Below are 20,583 nucleotides of genomic sequence, written 5' to 3' on the forward strand. Positions count from 1 at the left end.
CATCTATAGAAGGAAACAGGTGTAAAGAGCAAATTTCTCAGGTAGCTTTATATGGGGTAAAACTATAAACGTGATTTTCATAGTTATGGCTGGAAATACCATTGATTTAAAGCTTACTATGATTGCACTAATAACTTGTTTATTACTGAAGTCTTTCAGTCGGAATGCATTTGCAGCTGATGCAGTGTGTTGAACTGTGTTTGTTGTGCATGCGAGTGACTGCAGGGTTTGCACTGTAAACACTGTGTTTTCTCTATGTGAAATGCTGACATTGTTCTCTGTCCCAGGCTCCAGAACAGCCCAGAGCACGAGAGACAGACACAGAAGCTCTTTGTGCTTTATTTCCCTGTTTGACTTTTTTTTTGGCTGTAATTATTGATGGCTCTTTTCCAATCTTAAACCACAGATGGAACACATTCAACGACACCTACACAGACATATGCTTCCACTCAAATGTTTGGGATTAATGTTATTTATTTATTTATTTAAGAAATACGTTTTATTCAGCAAGGATGCATTAAATTGATTAAAAGACATAAAAGACGTTTATAATTTTATAAAAGATTATATTTAAAATAAATACCCTCATTTTTATTCTGTTCATTAGAGAATTATAAAAACATGATGGTTTAAAAATAAAATTAAGCAGCACAACTGTTTTTAACATTGATAATAATCAGAAATCAGCACATTAGAATTATTTCTGAAGATCATGTGACACTGAAGACTGGAGTAATGATGCTGAAAATACAGCTGCACGTCACAGAAATAAATTACAGTTTACAATATATTCTCACAGAAAGCAGCTATTTTAAATTGTAATAATATTTAGCAATTTTAATGTATTTGAATTTTAAAAAGAATGCAGCCTTGGTAACACTTTTTATTGATGATTCTGATGTTGTAATGTAGCATCAAATACTGGCATTTTGTTTTCAGTTATACGGTGGGGTATAAAAGACTGTGACCACACTGAAAATCTGGATGATTTATTGCATTGCATTTAAACCTGAAAATAAAGTTTTAGCATTGAAAAGAAGATAAGAACAAAAATTCCATTATTTAGATGACTAATGAAATGTAATTTGAAGTAAATGAGATTAGATTGAAGTTAACGAGTGTCATTAATCATGTGACTTTGTATTAATGTTCAAACGTCCTTGTATTGAATCTTAAAATGCTCTTTCGAACATCTGAAATCACACTTTTGTTCATGTTGAGGTGTGAAATGCAAAAGAACATCATTTTAAGCAGTGATCTATAACTATTTGACCCCAAAATATGTATGTTTGTATATGAAATCCCTTTGACCCAGATAAACTGGTCCTGTCTTAACATGTAGTTTTAGGGGACAGGGCTGTAAATGTGTGTGTGTGTGTAGATTCTGGTTAAGAAGGTAACTCACCCCCTCACAAAACTCTGTGCCAACGGTTGTATAACAAAGCTATTAAATGAGAGGCCCTAAAAATATTTATGCCCCTGTTTGTATGTATGTGTGTGTGTGTGTGTGTGCAATGAAAAGTGAGAACTGAATGGATGTCATTGAGATTTAGATGTGTGTGCTGAGCATCCGGCACAGACGGACAAGTGCATTGGAGCTTTGTGTGTCTTTGTGTGTGCAGTGTGTGTGGGTTATAATACAGTAGATATAAATTGGAGACAAAACTGCACCTACAATCTGAAAAAATAATCGCAAAACTGTAAAAAAAAAAAATTTAAATAGTTGTCTGTAGGGTTTGTGTTGGTTTGATTGATTGTAATGAACTGTTGGTATGTGCTCCTGTAGATGTGTGTGTGTGTGTAGGGGGCGTGTGTTTATGTAATGGGCTTCTGCTCTATATAAGCTCCTGCAGTGGGACTCTGGGATCTGAATTCAGCTCTCGAGCCCCTGATTCCCACACACTCCAGACCGAGCTCTGCTGTAGTCATGGCAAACGCCCTGCTGGGATTGATGGGAGTTTTGCTCTGTGTCCTTGCTGTCAGTTCTGAGGTCACACCGCAGGCAGACTTCAACCTCAAGGGGGTAAGACTGCAAGACCGGGATACAAATAGGGTACAATTAAATTTGATAGAAATCAACGAGGTGACAATAATAAAATCTATTTTTTTCTTTAATTTGTTACTGTATGTGTGTGTGCATGCATATAGATAGGTAGATAGATAGATAGATAGATAACATTATACAATTTTTGTATGTGTTTTCATATTTCAGAACTATGTAATTGAATATAATTCAGAAATTATAAAAAAATTATTGAACTTTTTTGTATCTATTTGAATAGTTAAAATAAATTTACCTTTTTACTTTTTAGATTTTAGGTTCAACAGAATTTTTTTTTTTTTTTCAGGTGCTTTAGTGTCAGGACTGCTACCCATTTATTCATACATACATAATTTATTTATTTTATTCTATATTTTTTGCACAAAAACTTGTATCAATATGTGTCAATGTCTGAATAGCTTAAAAAATAAAAAAATACTGGAGTAGTTAAAATGTTTGTATTTTTCAGCCTGTATATTTTGGCTGTCATCGCAACTGCCATTTATTTCAAGCATAAATAAATACATAAATAAAACATTTTTGCATGACTTTTTATATTACAAAACGTGTATCAAACATGAAATTAATATTTTAGAAATGCTCAATAATTATGGCACTTTTAACTATCGTTTCTGTCAACAGGAAGTGTATGTTTTCATCATGCATGCTACATTTTCATGCAAAAATAAAATAAAATAAAATATGAATAAAAAGAATCAATATTTTTTTTCTGCATAACATAGTTTTTAGATTACAAAACTTGCATCAAACATAAAAGGAATAATTTAGAACTTTTTTCAAACTAGATTTTCAGCTTTAACAGAAAGTGTATATTTGGGGAGTTTAGTCCCCTGTTGTTGACGTGTGTCCTCCACACAGGTGGCTGGGAAATGGTACCTGATTGGTTTTGCCACCAATGCTGAGTGGTTTGTCGCCCGCAAGGCGAACATGAAGATGGGCACCTCCATGCTGACACCAACTGATGAAGGAGATCTGGAGATATCATATTCCAGTCTCAAGTAAGACAAACTGTTAATAAAATCTTCTCATGTCAAATGATTTTAACCCTTAACCCATCCCGTTTCTCCAGTCGGGATGGCACATGCTGGACAATGAACAATCTGGCTCAAAAGACGGATATTCCAGGGAAATTCAGCTTCCGCAGTAAACGTAAGGAAGATAGTGTTCATCTAGACATGAAAGTGTGATTTATTCAGGATTCAGACGGGAAATGATGTGTTTCATCAGGCTGGGAGACTGACAATGACATGCGTGTTGTTGATGTGAAGTATGATGAATATGCTTTGATCCACATCATCAAGACCAAAGCCGACTCCACCACGCTTCTCAACAAACTCTACGGTAACTAACATTTACTATTTTTAACAGGTTTTGAATCTTCCTCTTCACATACACACTAAAGACAACTATATACTTCAGTTAGATTATATTGAATTTAATGCTGATGAAAATGAGGCGAATATACTTCCACGTTACACATATGACCAAAAAAAAAAAAAAGATTTTAAACATATGCTGTAAGCAATTATGTTAAATGAGAGATCAAAACTAGATTTATAATAATTCCTTAATGTTTTTTAATATATTTAAACGTCAATGTATTTTATTGTACTGAAAATATATGGAGCGCAAAATATATTTTAGAAAATATAAAAATGGCAAATATGTATTTATGTAAATATATTTTGAAATTATTTTAGCAAATATGTAACAGTAGTAGTATAAGCATTTGTATTCTATTTATTTGAATATATGTGTATAAAGCATTTATTAATCTCAGTTAATGTTCACAAATGAACCATTCTTTTATTTTCAGCTGACTGAATCTCTCTTAATTTTCAACTTTAATCAATAAAATTGAATATAAAACACACAATTGTTTTCTGATGGATAAAATGAAGCTTTCACTGAATTTCTTCGTTTTGCTGAAATATTAGAAAGGTTAAATGGATTATGAAGCGGTTTCTTTTGCATTTAGATCTCATGTTCCTCTGCCTGTGATGTGTGCTGTAAACATGTTGTGAATAGCATCAGCTCAGATTATGAGGATACTCACTAAAGTTTGCACTGATTCTGGATTGTTCTCGGGACACTTGTGAAGGACGAACCCCAGACCTGAGTCAGGACGTCCTGGACAAGTTCACTGAGTTTTCACTGGAGCAAGGCATTCTGCTTGAGAACATCGCCATCCTGCCGAAAAATGGTAAAACACTGTTAAAAACACTCTTGTTAACATTAAATATGAGTGTATCCAGGCCTGACTCAGCATCTTTTCTCTCCAGACGAGTGTCCTTGATGTGCTGCCGTGAAGCTCCTCTCTGAATCCTGACTGATTTCATATGATTGTAGTGAATCATTTAAAGTGCCTCTAGTGTTTTCTGCTCTCACTATCAGTCCTTTTACCCTCGAAGTTCTTTCCATCATTTATTCTTATTTCTTCATCAGTTTGGACCAATAAAATCTTTTGTGAGTCTGTTCTGAGGCATTTATGTGACTTTCGTGTATTTAGCTTGTTAACAGTCATAGAAAATGACTTTTACAACTGAAATTGTTGTATATATTGAATGCTTTGGAGCATTTGGTCTCTTTTAAAGATATTTGGCAGATTATTGTAGAAGTGAAAAGCTATAAAATTTAAATGTAAAAATGTAAGTCTTCATAAAAAATGAGTTTTAAGCATGTACGCACCAGGGATATAACTACAACTAAATGTTTCTTTTTTTCACATGTTAACTGAAATAAAGTATGAAATATAAATAAATATTTCCACTGATTTCCAAGGCTTTAATTAAACAAAATAAATAAATATATAATAGATCAAATGCAATAAAAATAAATGTTTATGAAAATGAATAAAAACTAGTTAAAAAAAAAAATTAATTGTTTTTATATAGCATTTGCTATAATATACAAATTAATAAAAGTTATATAAAAAAAAGAATGAAATAATTCTATTAGAATTTATCTAAATTACGGTAGTCAAATTTATATTTTAAAACCACAATAAAAATTAATATAAAAATAATAAAAGTGACTAAAAATAAAAATGAAAAAATAATAAACACACAAAAAATACTAAAACCACATTAAAATAAATCTTAAAAATGTTAAACTTTAACTGAAATAAAAACTAAAATACAAAAGTTTTTAAAAAAAAACTTATTTCAGCTAGTTGGCAACATTTCTCATTTTTTAAATAAAAAACTTTTTTTTTATTTTTTTTTTACAAAAACTATATAGACATTTATATAGACACACAACTAAATGACAAAACCATCACAAAGCTACAAAAAAAAAAATAAAAAAAATAATAATATAAACTAGTAGTGTCAATGATGCCAAAATAACACAAATTACAATGTAAATACACAACTTTAAAGATATTGAGAAATATTGTCCTGAATAAATAATAAACCTGATGAACTTGCTTATAAATAACATAAAGAGCATCTACCGCATGAATGAATGTAAATGTGAGCGCTCATTATATCCCACATAAAAAGACAACTGTGTTTCCATAATGAAGAACAGAGGATGCAGGAAAATACTTTGCCTTTTATTTCCTTTTTTATCATTTTTTAAACAAATGTGAAGATACATCCATGACAACACAAAGTTCTGAAGTCCTCTTTCCGAAGTGTTTACATCTACACTCTCTCTTTACAGATCAGTGTACAAAACAATAAGTTATAGTCCCATAGATTCCTACTTACATTTAACTATACAACAAAGTTTAAACGGTGACCAAATAAATATCTGCAGTATAAAAATGATCACAGGGAGAGAGCGAGAGAGAGAGAGGGAGGAAAGGCTCGGGAAGTGCTTCCCTTTCCGACCGATGGCATCGTTTTTGCTAATCATTGCTAATGGTGCTGTTTGGACACAATGGGAGGCTGTTTCAGTGCTTCCAGGTCGAGTCCCGCTGGAAACCTCTGGCCAATCACATGCAAAGCTGGATATGACATCATCCATCACAGGTTAGTGGAGTTGTGACCCGAATAAGCATAATTCGATTCGACTAAAAACACAAAACAGCGCATTTCTAAGACGACTCGCCTTGTCGATTCCAGCTTTGGGTCATGTTTTGGTAACGAGTAAAGGATGCCAGCCTAGAGCACGCTCTCAGTGAGGTCTGACAGCGACTGTTTAAGACAATTAGTGGGTGTTATTGTATATTTGCACTGACTGTATGTGAACACCACTTACGAAGTCGCCAAGACGAGACGGTCACCTGGTGGAAAGGTTATTGGCAACGGCAAACATATCTGATGCATTGCTTTAAAGATAAACCAGAAAAATCATCAACCATAATCATACACACACACGCAAAAACAACATCTGTAATCTCCTCGGAGCTGTCCTTTTCAAATGAAACTCATACAGCTTGTTGAGAGATGAAATTGGCATGATGACTTATCAATAAGGTTATCAAAACACTTGGTACTTTGGTACACATAATTGGCATATTGAATCTTATATAGTGTATGTTTACAATTCATATGACCGAGTCTCAAATAAAAAAAAGATACACGCTCAGGTCAAATTTCACCCCAGAAACGAAAGAAATTTAAATTATTATTAATATTTTGAACCTATTAAACCTAATATGCTAAACCATCAGTGGTAAAATTTGAAATACAAATCATTGTGTAGCAATAAATATTTTCTATTTGATTTTTATACAAAAAAATGGTGTAAAAGTAATTTTCACTCTGTAAATTGCACATATTTCCAAAAAAAATAGAAAATAACACATTGAAGTAAACGTGAAATGCTGAAGTATCAAGATGGAAATACAGTGGATTTTTTTTTTTTGTTGAAAGATATATATAGAAACATCATTTAGCAGAGATAGTTTTCCAAGAAAATACTATTTAAAGTCTTTCTACTTCAGAGGTTTAGTGTCTTACTTGCTGATTTTTTGTAATTAATTGTGAAAAGTGGAAATCCTTTTTACACCATTTTTCAGTGTAGGTGCTATTTTTAGTTCCAATAATTCCAATTCAATGTCCGATGGTTATTTACATATCTGTAACATAAAATATTTACTGCAAAACAACTTGTATTTAATTTTGCATAAAAGTAGAAAAGAAAATGCTATTATGTTGTAGTTTTTCTCGATTTTGGGGTTAGATTTGAGCCAGACGTGCTCTTTACATGAGTTTAACTACACATCTCTGTGGTCCCATACATCCAAGAGAAATGCATTGAAGTCAACTTAGAACATGAGAAAACATTTACCTTTTTCATGATTAAAATCTGTCCTATCAGCGAAGAATTCAAGCTTTCTTATAATTACACAGACTAGAGGGGTTATATCTGGTCTCACAGACCCAAAATGCCTGAGATCTGAGGTGCCGGAGATGCTTTATAAATCAACTTTGTTCATGAGCTGCATGGACTCGATCCAGGAAGTTAAAAAAAATGTGATTGAAATTTTTTATTTTTTAATAAATCTTTAAATAAAAAATGACATGAATGGCTTTTTTTAATTCATGGTTATAGATAATGCTGCATCTGTTTTCCCCTCATCATCTTCATCAAATTAGATCAAATGCACTTTTTACCATCATTAAAGGTTTGAGAGACCAGATATCAAAATAAGGCAATGTCCTCAGAGCCAATGAAAAACAGCCTGATATCTACCTTTCTGACGTGTTTCTGAATATTAAAAACATTTCCTGGTGTCCTGGTGTTTTTCAAACAGCTATCTATCAGACCGACATGCTAATAAAGTGCAAGACTGATATCAATCACATTATATTCATAAAGCGTTTCAGAGAGGTTATGTTAGCTACTCGATGACTCTGAAACGCTTCAGGAATATGCACCTGATCCCAGAAGCTGGATGCACATGTGAGTCTACTCAGATGACAAAACCAAACTGAAATGCATTGAAAAACATAAAACATCTACAGGTAAAGGAATAGTCCAGCCAAAAAGTAAAATAAAAAATTAATTATTTACTCACCCTCTAGCTTTTATAATTATTAATTTCTAAAGTGAAGGGGAAGATTTCCAATGAACAACAACATAAATTTGGGTCCGTCCTCACACAAATATATCAGAAGACTTCAGAAAGTCTGAAACATAATGCACAAGTATTATTTTAATATTTATAATACATTATTATAATGATAATATTATAACAAAAAATCAGTTGTTTTTTTACATTCCTTGGCCGAAAATCTTCTAATTTTAAACAACATGAGAGCAAGTAAATTATTTTCTCATTTTAAATTTTAGTGTTCAAAATGTGTTCGACTTTCTATTCTGGAAGACATATTGAAGAAACCCAGCAACTAAATGGTTTCTGTTCCTATTGACTTCCATTGTACGAATAAAAGATAGAATGGAAGTCAATGGAAACAGAAATAGTATGGATACCCAAATTCGTCAAAGTATCTTTTTTTGTGTTACAAAGTACATAAGTGGGAACCAAAACAGTTTAGTTATTTCCACTGGAAGTCAACGAGAACTGAAACTCTTCGGTTACCAAAACTATTCAAAATATCTTAATTTGTGTTCCTATAGAATAGAAGTCAATGGGAACTAAATGCAGATTTTCTTTAGCAGAACAGAGAAATGCATACAGCTTTTGACACGAGGGTGAATGAATAACAACCGAATTTTGGTTTTTGGCTGAACTGTTCCTTTAAGACTGGAGAGACCATGTGATCATAAACAACGTGAAAGCACTATGTCACTAAACCCTTTTCTCTCGCATACAAACACAACACACACACTGCTATGCATGAGGGGTCTTGGTAAGAAGCCCAATACGGAGGTTGCCAAAATGAAGGATGGTGATTTCCAATCACTGGCTGTTTAGTGTGTTTACGGAAGAGGAGGAGCTCATTCTGCTGGCACCATGTCTTTATGGTGCCTCATAATGTGCTGGTTTTTCTCTGAAGGTCTCCGGAAGCCCTTCGAACAGTACTGACAGCGGTGAGGATAGTCCTTAGTATGGATGGAAATAACGTGTCTTTTGAAGCCAGACGCGTCTCCTGTGCTGTAGTCGCAATATTGACATTGATACACCCTCCGTTCTCGCGGGCCCTTCGAGCCGCCCGATTTCTTTACAGCGGGCGCTGCTAACTGCGCCGCACTTATAGTCCTCTTGGGGGCAGGCTTTTCTGTGGGCGGGGCTTGTGGTGGCGACGCCTGAGTGGGCGGAGTCGGCGACTGGGCCGGCTGCTGCTGTTCCTTAGTGTGAACGGATAAGATATGGCGGCTGAGAACGAACGGGTCTGCGATCTTGAAGTTGCAGTGGCGGCACTGGTGCAGTTTCTTGGCTTTATGCGACGCCGAGTGTTTCTTAAGCTCGGACGGCCGGTGGAAGCCTTTCCCGCAGACAGCGCATTTATGCGGGTAGTCTTTAGTGTGCACGGAAATGACGTGTCGCTTCAGGTCACTGGAGTTGGAGCTGCGATGGTCGCAGTGACTGCACTGGTGTCCCCGAGCGTCCTCGTGTGTAGCCGCGTGCTGCGTCAGCTCGTCTTCCTCGCCGAAGGTCTGGCCGCAGCGCTCGCAGTGAAACGGCAATTCGCGACTGTGCTTCGTCTTCACGTGCGTCTTCAGATTGGACGAGTCGGCAGATTTGTAATCGCAGTACATGCACGAGTACGGCTTCTCGCCGGTGTGCGTGCGCATGTGTTTCTTTAGCTCCGACGGATGGCGGAAACCCTTGCCGCATTCCACGCAAATGTGCGGAAAGCTCTTACTGTGCACGGCCAGCAGGTGGCGATTGAGCAGCCCTTGCTCGGCAGTCTCATAATCGCAAAACTTGCATTTGTGTGTCTTGTTCGCGGCGGCGGGAGGAGGCGGCGATGCGATGGCCGTGGGCGATTTCTGCTCCTGTTGGTGGTGCTGGAGACGGTGCGAGAACAGCGCCGCCTGCTGGTGGAACTCCTTACCGCAGGTCTCGCATTCAAACGGTGCTTTGTTGCTGAGCGCGTGCACCTCCATGTGGTTGTGCAGACTGACTTTTTTGTTGGTGGTGAAGTCGCAGTCCGTGCACTGGTATTTTTTGCGAGTCAACACGTCCTGGTGGTGGTTGCGAGTGTGGCGCTTGAGGAAGCCGCGGGATTTGAATTTCTTGCCGCACAGCATGCAGGGATAGACGGTCAGAGGCTGTCCATACGGACCGATGATGATCGCTGGAGGGAAATGAGAGGAGATGGAAAAGGATAGTGAGAGGACAAAAGATAATCAGTTCTGTAGCCAATTGAATGCAATATTGGTTTTAAATGAAACTATTTAAAAGCATTATTGTTAACTGAAATATAAAAACTAAACTAAAATGTTTGCAAGGAATCATTTAAGTTTCGCTTAGTTTAAGTTGAAGCATTAAAATTTGTAAAATCATTAAAATTACTAACTGGAAATAAATAAACAAAAACTGAATAAAATCATAAATATATAGAAGGAAAATAAAAACTGAAATAGAAATAAACATAAATAAACAACAATACTGCATGACAACAAAAACACTCAAATCCAAATTAAAACTGAAAATATAAAAACTGCAGCTGATACAAAATTAAACAATTTAAAATTCAAAGTATAAAAAAAATTGATGATACTAACATAATACTGGATACTACATACAATTCAATTGAGGCTGCTGAAATAAAATGACAATTAAACATTAACAAATGATTAAATTGACAGAAAAATATTTGAAAACAAAACATTTTCAACATCAAGGTAAAAAAAAAAAAGTCTAAACTTGTATATTGGCGAAAATGTATATTTCTGCTTTTTTCATCACTTTTAATCCTCATTTTACTTCACAAAGTCATTTGTAATAGCCCCTTCGGCGTGATGCATAACGCTACAAACTTACTATGCATAATCTAAAATTGTGTGTAAAGCTTAGCACTTTCAAATAAATTCTACGAAACCTAAGATTTATTAATTTAGTTGGTGGGAGGTGAGCGTGCTGATACCTGTTTGGACCTGTCGGGGTTCAGCTCGTCTCTTGTTCTTGCCGTGTTGCCGGTTGAGTTTGTCCAGTGCATCCGACTCGTCAATGTGCAGTAATGCGCTCGCTGCTCCGTTACGGTTCTCACAGCCCTCATCCGCACCTGCTTACCGAACACACACGAGCAGATTCACAACCATTTATCAGTAGAAGAAACATCCTAATAAATGCAAAACCACAACTTTATTATAGTTCAAAATCCTTATATTTGACCCTGAACCATAAGACATAATTAAGTCATAATTTGTATCAATAGCCAACAATACATTGTATGCATCAAAATTACTGATTTTTCTTTTATGCTAAAAATCATTAGTTTATTAAGATCACGTTCAATGAAGATATATTGTACATTTCCTACTTTATATCAAAACTTAATTTTTGATTAGTAATATTTATTGTTAAGAACTTAATTTGGACAACTTTAAAAGGCGATTTTCTCAATAATTAGATTTTTTTTTTTGTCACCCTCAGATTCAAATAGTGTCCCGTCCTAACAAACCACACATCAACGGAAAGCTTATTAGAAAACTCATTTTCAAAAAACTGACCCTTATGACTGGTTTTGTAGTAAAGGTTCACAAATCAGTCAACCACTATTAAAGATGATATTAAAAGTACAGAAAGTCAGAAGCAGACCTATGATTACTGAAAATTTATAAAAGCCATATGGACAAAAACGCAAGACTACTAAAAATGACAAAACACACAATAAAAATTCTTAAAACGTTAAATGTTAAAATAAAAAATATATCAAAACATTAAAAATATATATTTCAGTGATACCAAAATAACACAGATTTTGAATCAAATCGAGATCAGAATCTAATCAAAAATCGATTCAAATCGAATCGTGAAATTTGTCTCAAAACTCAGGCCTACATTTATTAACGGCTGTATGCATGCATTATGTTGTCATTAATAGCCTCTATTTAGTAGGGCTGCGATGATAAATTCATCTTCTGAATGCATCGCGATTGTCTCTAGAATCGATTCTGAGCTTAGATTTTAACAGCAGAGGGCGCTCTAATCTAGTTATTATCCACACACTCAAATGCTTGTGAAGTAGACCATTAGTCCGATTTTGACCAAATTTGACATGGATCATCTTCAGACCATGCTGGCAAAAATTTATGGATTTCGTGTCAATATACAAAACGGTTCTCATTTAGCACATCAACGAATTTGCTGGAAGGGTGCCAAAATGCATTTGAGGCTGCATCTCTGCTAAGCTTTGACATATTTGCACCAAACTTTGTATGTGTCAACAGCGCCACCTCACTGGTTTGGAACGACATGAAGGTAAGTTATTAATGACATCATTTTGATTATTGGGTGAACTATCCCTTTAAGGCTGCAGGTATACTACATGATCTGGATTTGTAGGCTCGGTGAAGTGTGGGCTCCTGACCGTATGCAGCGGCCCACGCGACAGGCATGAAGTCCTTGCTGAGAGCCGTGCTGTCATACGCTCTGTCGTGAGGAACCGGCTCTTCTCCTCCCACCACCACCTCCATGTACACCTCGTCCGAGAGCTTCGATCCTCCTGCGCACACAACACCACAAACTGTACATAAACGAGGGATAGACACACAACAACAGCATCTAGAACCACTGTACATCATTACATCCCCCATACAAGCAGTATGTCTCATGCAGTTTCAATGAGTTTCATCACTGGAACTCTATTATTGCATTTTGCAGCTTAAAAATTAGAGAGTAGTAAATTTGGGACAAAGACAACTACATTTGCAAAACTGGAACCAAAGGCATCAGTCATTCAGAGACATGTCCTCCTCGATAAGTGCTGGTTTGACATGTTCCCCAAAAGTTACATAATTTGACTAAAAACAAAATATGATATTAAATTAAAACAGTGTTTATATTAAAAAAAATATTATATATCAAGTAATCATGTAATAAACAATTACATATTAAATAATAAACATGCTATATTTTGGATAATCAAAATACTTTTTAATATTTTCTCTTTGTACTTGAAACTTAATAGACAGATGATTCATATTAAACGACTGACACCAGTGTAAATGTTGCTTTTAAATATATTTAATATTCTATTTCCACTTCTTATAAATTTTTATTTCCGTTTTAATTTGTGCAATTTTATCATAAACTAAACAGCTTTTAAATTTTTTTCATATTTTATTTTATTTCAGTTAACATATATATTTTTTTTGTGTGTGTGTGTTACTTGATTTAAACAGCTTCCCATTATAAAACTAAAATTATATACACTGGAGTTCAGAGTCAAATTAATTTTAGAAAACAGATGTTTTTTTCCCCCCAATATTTAAATATCATTAAAATAAAAATAAAAACTGTTTTTTATGTGAATATATTTTACAATGCAGTTTATCAAAGCTGTATTTTCAGCATCATTCCTCCAGTCTTCAGTGTCACATGATCTTCAGAAATCATTCTAATATGATGATTTTCTGCTCAGGAACATTTCTGATTATTATCAATGTTTCAAACAGTGCTTCTTCATATTGGGAAGGGTTCTCAGTTTCTCACCATCAGTCGGTGTGTGATGAGCGTCTCCCACAGACATGTAGACCATCTTCTCTCTGAGCGGACGAACCACAGGTTCAGCCAGAGCCACCGCCTCGTTCTCACCCAGATCCACCGGCTCTCCTACACACAGATACAGCACTGAACAACTGTCCCACCACCGGACTACATCCTCATCACAGGCTGCTCAAATCCTGACAGGATTTACTTATTTTTTAACTTGCCTTGGCAACATTTTTACTCACACTGAAGTAAAAATGAAAAATGTTTTAATCTGGCTGAGAAACAACAACTAGCTCTAAATATGATACACATTGGGATACAAATCTCCTCAATCATGATGCATCATAACTAGATCAGAAATGAAGAGCAGGAGAGTATGTGAATCTGCAGTTTGAGTCTCAATTTCTTTGAAACTAATGAACTGCAGTTTTCATCAATGAGTCCTAAACAGTGCTGCTACTGTCAACTAAAGCTAATAAAATAATAAAATATTTAAATTAAATGAGAAATGTTGCAGAAGCAACTAATCTAAAGTTTAATTACTTAAATTAAAAAAACTGAATCTGATAAATTTAAAGCTAAACAGAAAATTAAAAAAAATAAATTAAAATTAAATTAAAAATTAAAAAGGACAAAAGCACATAACTACAAAAAAGAAAAAGAAAAAAAATTAAAGAAATAAAGATTCAAATATAAAATATAAATAAATATAAAAATGAAACAAAACTTCAGATGACAAATTAATGAGAAATTAGACATGAAGCCTTAGCAACTAAGTGAAATAAGTTAAACAATTTCTAAAGCTAAAACCGAAATAAAAAATTAAAGCTAAACAAAAATATTAAAAATATTATAATATTAGATAACACTATAAAAATGAATAACAAAAGCACATAACTATAAACGACATGATTTTTTAAAAACTACAAACTGAAGATAAAATCAACCACAAACATTATATAAAAAAAAAATGTAAACGAAAATTTACAAGAAACTAAAATTCATTTACATTGAAATACTAAAATTACTAAAACTGAAATAAAAGCTAAAAAAGAAATACAAAAAAATGAACATTATAAAATATATTAAATAATATTCTACAAATAACTAACTAAAATTATTTTTTATATAAAAAAGAAAAACGAAAAATATTAAAATAAAAGCTAAAATCTCTAAATTTGATAATGTCAGCACACACAGCACAATAACATTATATCAGGGGAATGTTTTTACATTCTAATGAAGGAAAACCATCCCTTTTCTGCTGTCTTCTTTTAAAAGGAATTCAAGTTGTAATTGAACCATTTTGTGCGAAAAATGAAGAAAACTTGCTTCAGCTCGTGCGCAGCTTGTTACAGAACCGACTTCTGATTGGCCAATTGCTGTTATTCGTGAATTCGTGAATTATTAAATTAAAAATTAAATTAAAATTAAATTTATGCAATTAGCGGATGCTTTTATCCAAAAACTGAAATAAAAGCTAAAAAAGAAATACAAAAAAATGAACATTATAAAATATATTAAATAATATTCTACAAATAACTAACTAAAATTATTTTTTATATAAAAAAGAAAAACGAAAAATATTAAAATAAAAGCTAAAATCTCTAAACACTTCAGCTGAGTAGAAATAACACTAAAGTAGCCCTGATTTAAATCGGCTGTTCACTCACCGAGGTCGTCTTCTCCAGAGTCTGCTTTAAAGATGTAAACTTTAATAACTTCCTGTCCGTCCTCGTCCTTCTCCACCTCCTGGTCATCTATCGCCCCCTCGACGGTCACCTCGTCTCCGTCTCCAGACACCATCTTCCCCGCCTCGTCCACTACACAGGGAACAACACACTGGATCGTTATGAACACTGAATGCTTGATCAGAAGCATCTTTAGGATTATAAAAACACAGGAGACAAAACACTGGAACTGTAACATTAAATAAAATACTACCTGTTATTAAATATTGCATATAAAAAAAGCCATGTGTTAATGTCTATTTTTGGACAATTCAGTCCAGCTTGAAAAGGTTGTCCAAACTATTCAGACAGAAACAAATAAACGAATAACTGACTGAATAAACAAACAAACAACTGTTAAGTAAATAAACAACTTTAACAAATGAACTGGCAAAACCACAACTAAACTACGATTATTTTTTTAAAAATTAAAAAACTAAAATGAAACAAACATTGATGACAAAAACATTATTTACATATTTTATCTTATTATATTACATCATATTATGAAAACTACTAACAATGACGAAAGCACATAACTAAACAAAATGTATTTTTGTAAAATTGAAGATATTTTTAAAAAGTAAAAAGCGGCTTTACCAAAATTGCTAAATAATGAAATACATTTAAGAAATATAAAAAACAAAACAGGTAACATTATGCAATATTATTAAACTAATAACGATGCCAAAGGTACATAACTAAATAAAATGCAACTTTAAAAAAAAAATGAAGATATAAAAAAAGTAGCAAAGATTAAGATAAAAAAAACTAAAAAGAAAATGCAGCCTTGGCATCTAACTGAAATATGTTTAGGCACAAAAAATAATAATATTATAAAATATTATATTGCATAATACTGTAAAAAGTATTAAGAATGAATTATATATTATATACATTTTTTATAAACAAACAAACAAATTAAATGATGCATTTAAAAACTGCATTTGAGAAAATAAACTGAATCAGATGAAGGAGTGAGTGAGTGAATGAGTGGTGAGTTACAGGAGATCATGAGGTAATCTCCGCAGCCGTCCGAGTCGTGCTCAGCATCCCTGCCCTCCGTCACCAGAACATCCTCCGTCATCTCTGCCATGGCAACACCATCCTCCTCTTCCTCCTCCCCCTCCAGTGACATCACACAGGTCTCCACAGCAACACCCTCGTCATCATCGCAGTGCACGTACTCGGCGACCACATCCTCCACTGCGTCCTGGATGACGAGCTCGTCGGAGGAGAAGCCCTGGACGGAGGCGGCCTCGCCCTCCACCTCAGACACCAGCACCGTCTCCTGCAGCTCCACCACGTACTCCTCCTCCTCCCCAGCTCCGCCCTCATCTGTGACGACACACAACTTCTGCTCAACACTACGGTGCACACTTCATAACGGACACTGCTGCTTACTACAGTTCAATTACGCCCCTGGACCACACAACCAGTCGTGAGGCTCAATTCTGTGAAATTGAGATTTGTGCTTCATCTGAAAACAAATAAGCTTCTGTGCTGAAACCTTGGCTGTTCATGGATAATAGCGATGACAATAAAGCCACCAGCAGGAAGCAGCAAGCTCCTGTTTTGATAAACGTTTTATTGAAATGTTCAAATCAAATGATTCGTTCAAAACGGCTGATTCAATTAGAAACTAAGCTTGCATCCCAATGTGCATTGTGTACTATCCATCCTAAATTCTATGTGATATTAGTCATTTTTTAATAATATTTAGGGCAGATGGGCTGCATAGTATGCACACTTGTTACGCATGGAAGGTGTGCACCTGAATGAGCCGCTGAATCACTGACTCACTTGATTCGTTCACAAACTGATTCATTCATGGAAGGAAACACTGTTGTAGAAAATTAATAGCACATTTGTGCTTGCACATGTAGGCCTACTGATATTCAGAAATGTACATTGCTTGTGCAATGAATATAAAAACATAAAAACTAATTCAAGGGTATTTTTTCTTTTATTGCTTGAATTATATGTTTATTTGACCTGTATTCTAATAGGCTTCATCACGCAGTGAATGCTTTCAGACACAAGACAATGATTTGATAATGTCAGCACACACAGCACAATAACATTATATCAGGGGAATGTTTTTACATTCTAATGAAGGAAAACCATCCCTTTTCTGCTGTCTTCTTTTAAAAGGAATTCAAGTTGTAATTTAACCATTTTGTGCTAAAAATGAAGAAAACTTGCTTCAGCTCGTGCGCAGCTTGTTACAGAACCGACTTCTGATTGGCCAATTGATGTTATTCGTGAATTATCTTAAGAAGATACAATTTCATTTGCATGATTTTACATAATAATAAGCATTATTAATCCAAAGGGGACGGTAAGGACATTCAGCCCTGCTATTTGAAAATCTGGAATCTGCACAAAAAAAATCTTGTCCAAATGAAGTTCTTAGCAATGCATGTTACTAAACAAAAAATAAGTTTTGATATATTTACGGTAGGAAATGTTCAAAATATCTTCATGGAACATAATCTTTACTTAATATCCTAATGATTTTTGGCATAAAAAAACTTTGTTAATTAATTTTGAGCCATGCAATGTATTTTTGGCTATTGCTACAAATATACCCCAGCGACTTAAGACTGCTTTTTTGCTCCAGGGTCACAGACACACACACATATACATATATATATATATATATATATATATATATATATATATATATATATATATATATATATACTGCTTTATATCTGCTTTTTGATACCATGATAATAATAATAATAATAATAATAATAATAATAATAATAATAGTAGGAAGAAAAAAAACTGACAACAGTAAAAGCTCACATCATGATAATTATTTTTATTACATATTAATTATTATAATTCATAATTAAATACATTTATATGCATTACTTAAATAACAATTACATGTTTTATTATAATGATATACATTTTAAAAGGTAATTATATTAAAATATTCATTAGAAGTCATTATATTCATTATTATAATTTATTATAGTTATATATTATAAAAGCATTTTCCAATGTAAGCATTTTTCAATATATCTTTTTTCCGACAGAGACTCTTAAAATAATAATGATTAAGTTAAAACTCTTAATAATATCATAATGAAATATACACTAAATATAAATAATGCATATAAATGTACATTTATAATTAATAATATAACTAATGTTAATTATAATTAAATTATATAAAAACAATTATATATATATAATTTTTCACATTATGCAATTTAATTATTCCATTTTAATAAGGTATATTTATGTACATTTTCCCCATGTACTATATTTGTAATTTTAATAATTATTAGTTATTCTTCATAATAATGCAAAAAAAATCAATTTTCATTAAAAAAAATATGAAATAAATATAATGTGTGTATTTGTAACTATACATAAGTAATAAGAATTCAACATTATTGAAGAAATTTTTTGTACTTAAAATTATTATTCATATTCACATCCCTGAAATATTCCCGAAAATTTACTAAATGTTTAATTATAAAATATATCAATTACAACTCTACATTCTCATCTGTGATGAAAAATACTGTTTCGTCCAATCAAATGCTCTCTAGAATTATAAGGACACAACATTGGCATTAAGTGTCCCAGACATACAAATGAGTGAGCAAACGTCACGCTTTGTTTATTACCTGAGCCATGCAGTATAATCTTTGGCTCTTGGGAACGGAGAGCAAGCCTGGTCACCTCCTCATCCATCGTCTTTATTCTTCATTGGCCACGGCACAACTAACACAACAACACACACAATACATCAAGAATGTCTGATAGAGACCATTTATGACAAAAAAGAGAGAATCAAAGAGTTAAACAATCACTTAGAAGAGAATTACTCTTTCATACAAAGTAAACACAGAATGAAGCCTTTATAGCATAAGATCTGGGAGGACCATACACACTGTGACAGGCTTCAAGAACTAGTGCACGTAATGTAAACATGCCATAGGCTTGAACAGACAGACAGCTGTGCATAAATAAATGACAGACAGACAGACTTATGAATATGACACTAATAATTATTGAACAGATTATTGACGGACGTGAATGTCTCTTTAATTTGCAAATGACTGCGACAAGAAGAGCGACTGGAAATTAAACATGAGCACCAATAAACGGTTGTGCATTTAATGAAATGATGCAACACGTCTTTAAACGCAACGCAAAATGCATTAAACGCTACGTGCATGTCAGGAAACACACGAAGCTTCATGCATTTGAGAAGAATGCGTGCAGCAGCGCGCGCTGAAGGTTTCCTCGTATTTCAGCACATGAAACCGGACATAATCATGGCGCCTTGTGACCATAATTTCCCCCCTTGCACTGAAAACAAAACCTGCCTTCCCTGCGCGCGCCATTTTGAGTCATAATAACATCGCGCGTTTGATTCCAACGCATGCATACGCGCGAGCTTTGCTTTAAAAACAAAGGGGCGTTTGGTGTCGCGTGCATGCAGGGATATTTATAAACAATAACCCAACCCCCAGCGCTACAGGCCCGACTGCGGCCTTCTTGAGGCCCGGGGCCCAGCGCCAATCCGAGGCCTCGCGTCTCCAGCCGCGACGCGAAACATAATTCAACAAAACGTGCAATAAACGCGCATAAACCTAACGCGCGCGTGCAATCCGCGGGCGAGATGAAACCGGCGCTGGACGGTTCGTTGGTATCGTCGCACTTACCGTAGATCGACGCGCGGGGCGGCCTCCAGATTTTCCCCAGGCACGCAGGCAGGCCGTCGGATTCCCCCAGACTCGGGCAGGGCTGGAGCGGGAGTTAGCGGGCGCTGGGCGGGCCGCAGTGCGCAGGGAGGGCGGAGCTCCGCACACAGACGCGCTGCAGCCCGCTGCTCCGTCACTGCGCAGAGCCGCAGGAAAACGCGCAAGGCTGGTGACCAATATTTACCGGAGAAAGCGAAGCTAACGGCGAGCGACGGTGAAAATGATCGTGCCAGATGCTTTCAACGCAATGTTTAAACATCAATGGTCTAATGTTAATATCAAAGATGTATGTTTTCATTGTTTGGCCCTTAAAAGCGCCCACTGGTTGGCACGACATTTTCATGCCCACATGTCTTAGATAAAATATTTAGTGCACAAATTTTAGCGATGGAAATCCAATCTGTTCATCTGCACAATATCCAAACCGAAGGCTTGCAATTTTTTACGAAACATGCTAGGTGTTTTTTTTCCACCGTTCTTTTCTTTTCTTTACTTTTCTAAACATTTTTCTCCCGTCTCTAAACCTAAATCAAAATG

At 34.6% G+C, this 20,583-nt stretch overlaps 2 protein-coding genes across 2 annotated transcripts; one reads left to right on the plus strand and one right to left on the minus strand.

Annotated features, from left to right (window-relative positions):
* The first annotated feature begins 1,873 nt into the window (after positions 1–1,873).
* Positions 1,874–4,539, plus strand: zgc:153704 (Lipocalin-like). Its single transcript, XM_052555504.1, has 6 exons — positions 1,874–2,023; positions 2,921–3,060; positions 3,132–3,211; positions 3,290–3,403; positions 4,164–4,265; positions 4,345–4,539. Exons 1-6 carry the CDS (start codon positions 1,928–1,930, stop codon positions 4,356–4,358), a joined length of 546 nt encoding a protein of 181 aa, XP_052411464.1. The 5' UTR covers positions 1,874–1,927; the 3' UTR covers positions 4,359–4,539.
* Positions 4,540–5,605: 1,066 nt separating this feature from the next.
* On the minus strand, positions 5,606–20,194 carry LOC127957789 (zinc finger Y-chromosomal protein 1). The gene is made up of 8 exons (XM_052556463.1): positions 20,008–20,194; positions 18,964–19,060; positions 16,319–16,651; positions 15,257–15,406; positions 13,584–13,703; positions 12,460–12,594; positions 11,014–11,151; positions 5,606–10,221 (listed from the first exon to the last, which is right to left on the minus strand). Exons 2-8 carry the CDS (start codon positions 19,028–19,030, stop codon positions 8,918–8,920), a joined length of 2,247 nt encoding a protein of 748 aa, XP_052412423.1. The 5' UTR covers positions 19,031–19,060; positions 20,008–20,194; the 3' UTR covers positions 5,606–8,917.
* Between the last annotated feature and the right edge of the window lie 389 nt (positions 20,195–20,583).

This window comes from Carassius gibelio, chromosome B5 (assembly GCF_023724105.1).
Source record: "Carassius gibelio isolate Cgi1373 ecotype wild population from Czech Republic chromosome B5, carGib1.2-hapl.c, whole genome shotgun sequence".
Lineage (NCBI taxonomy): Eukaryota > Metazoa > Chordata > Actinopteri > Cypriniformes > Cyprinidae > Carassius > Carassius gibelio.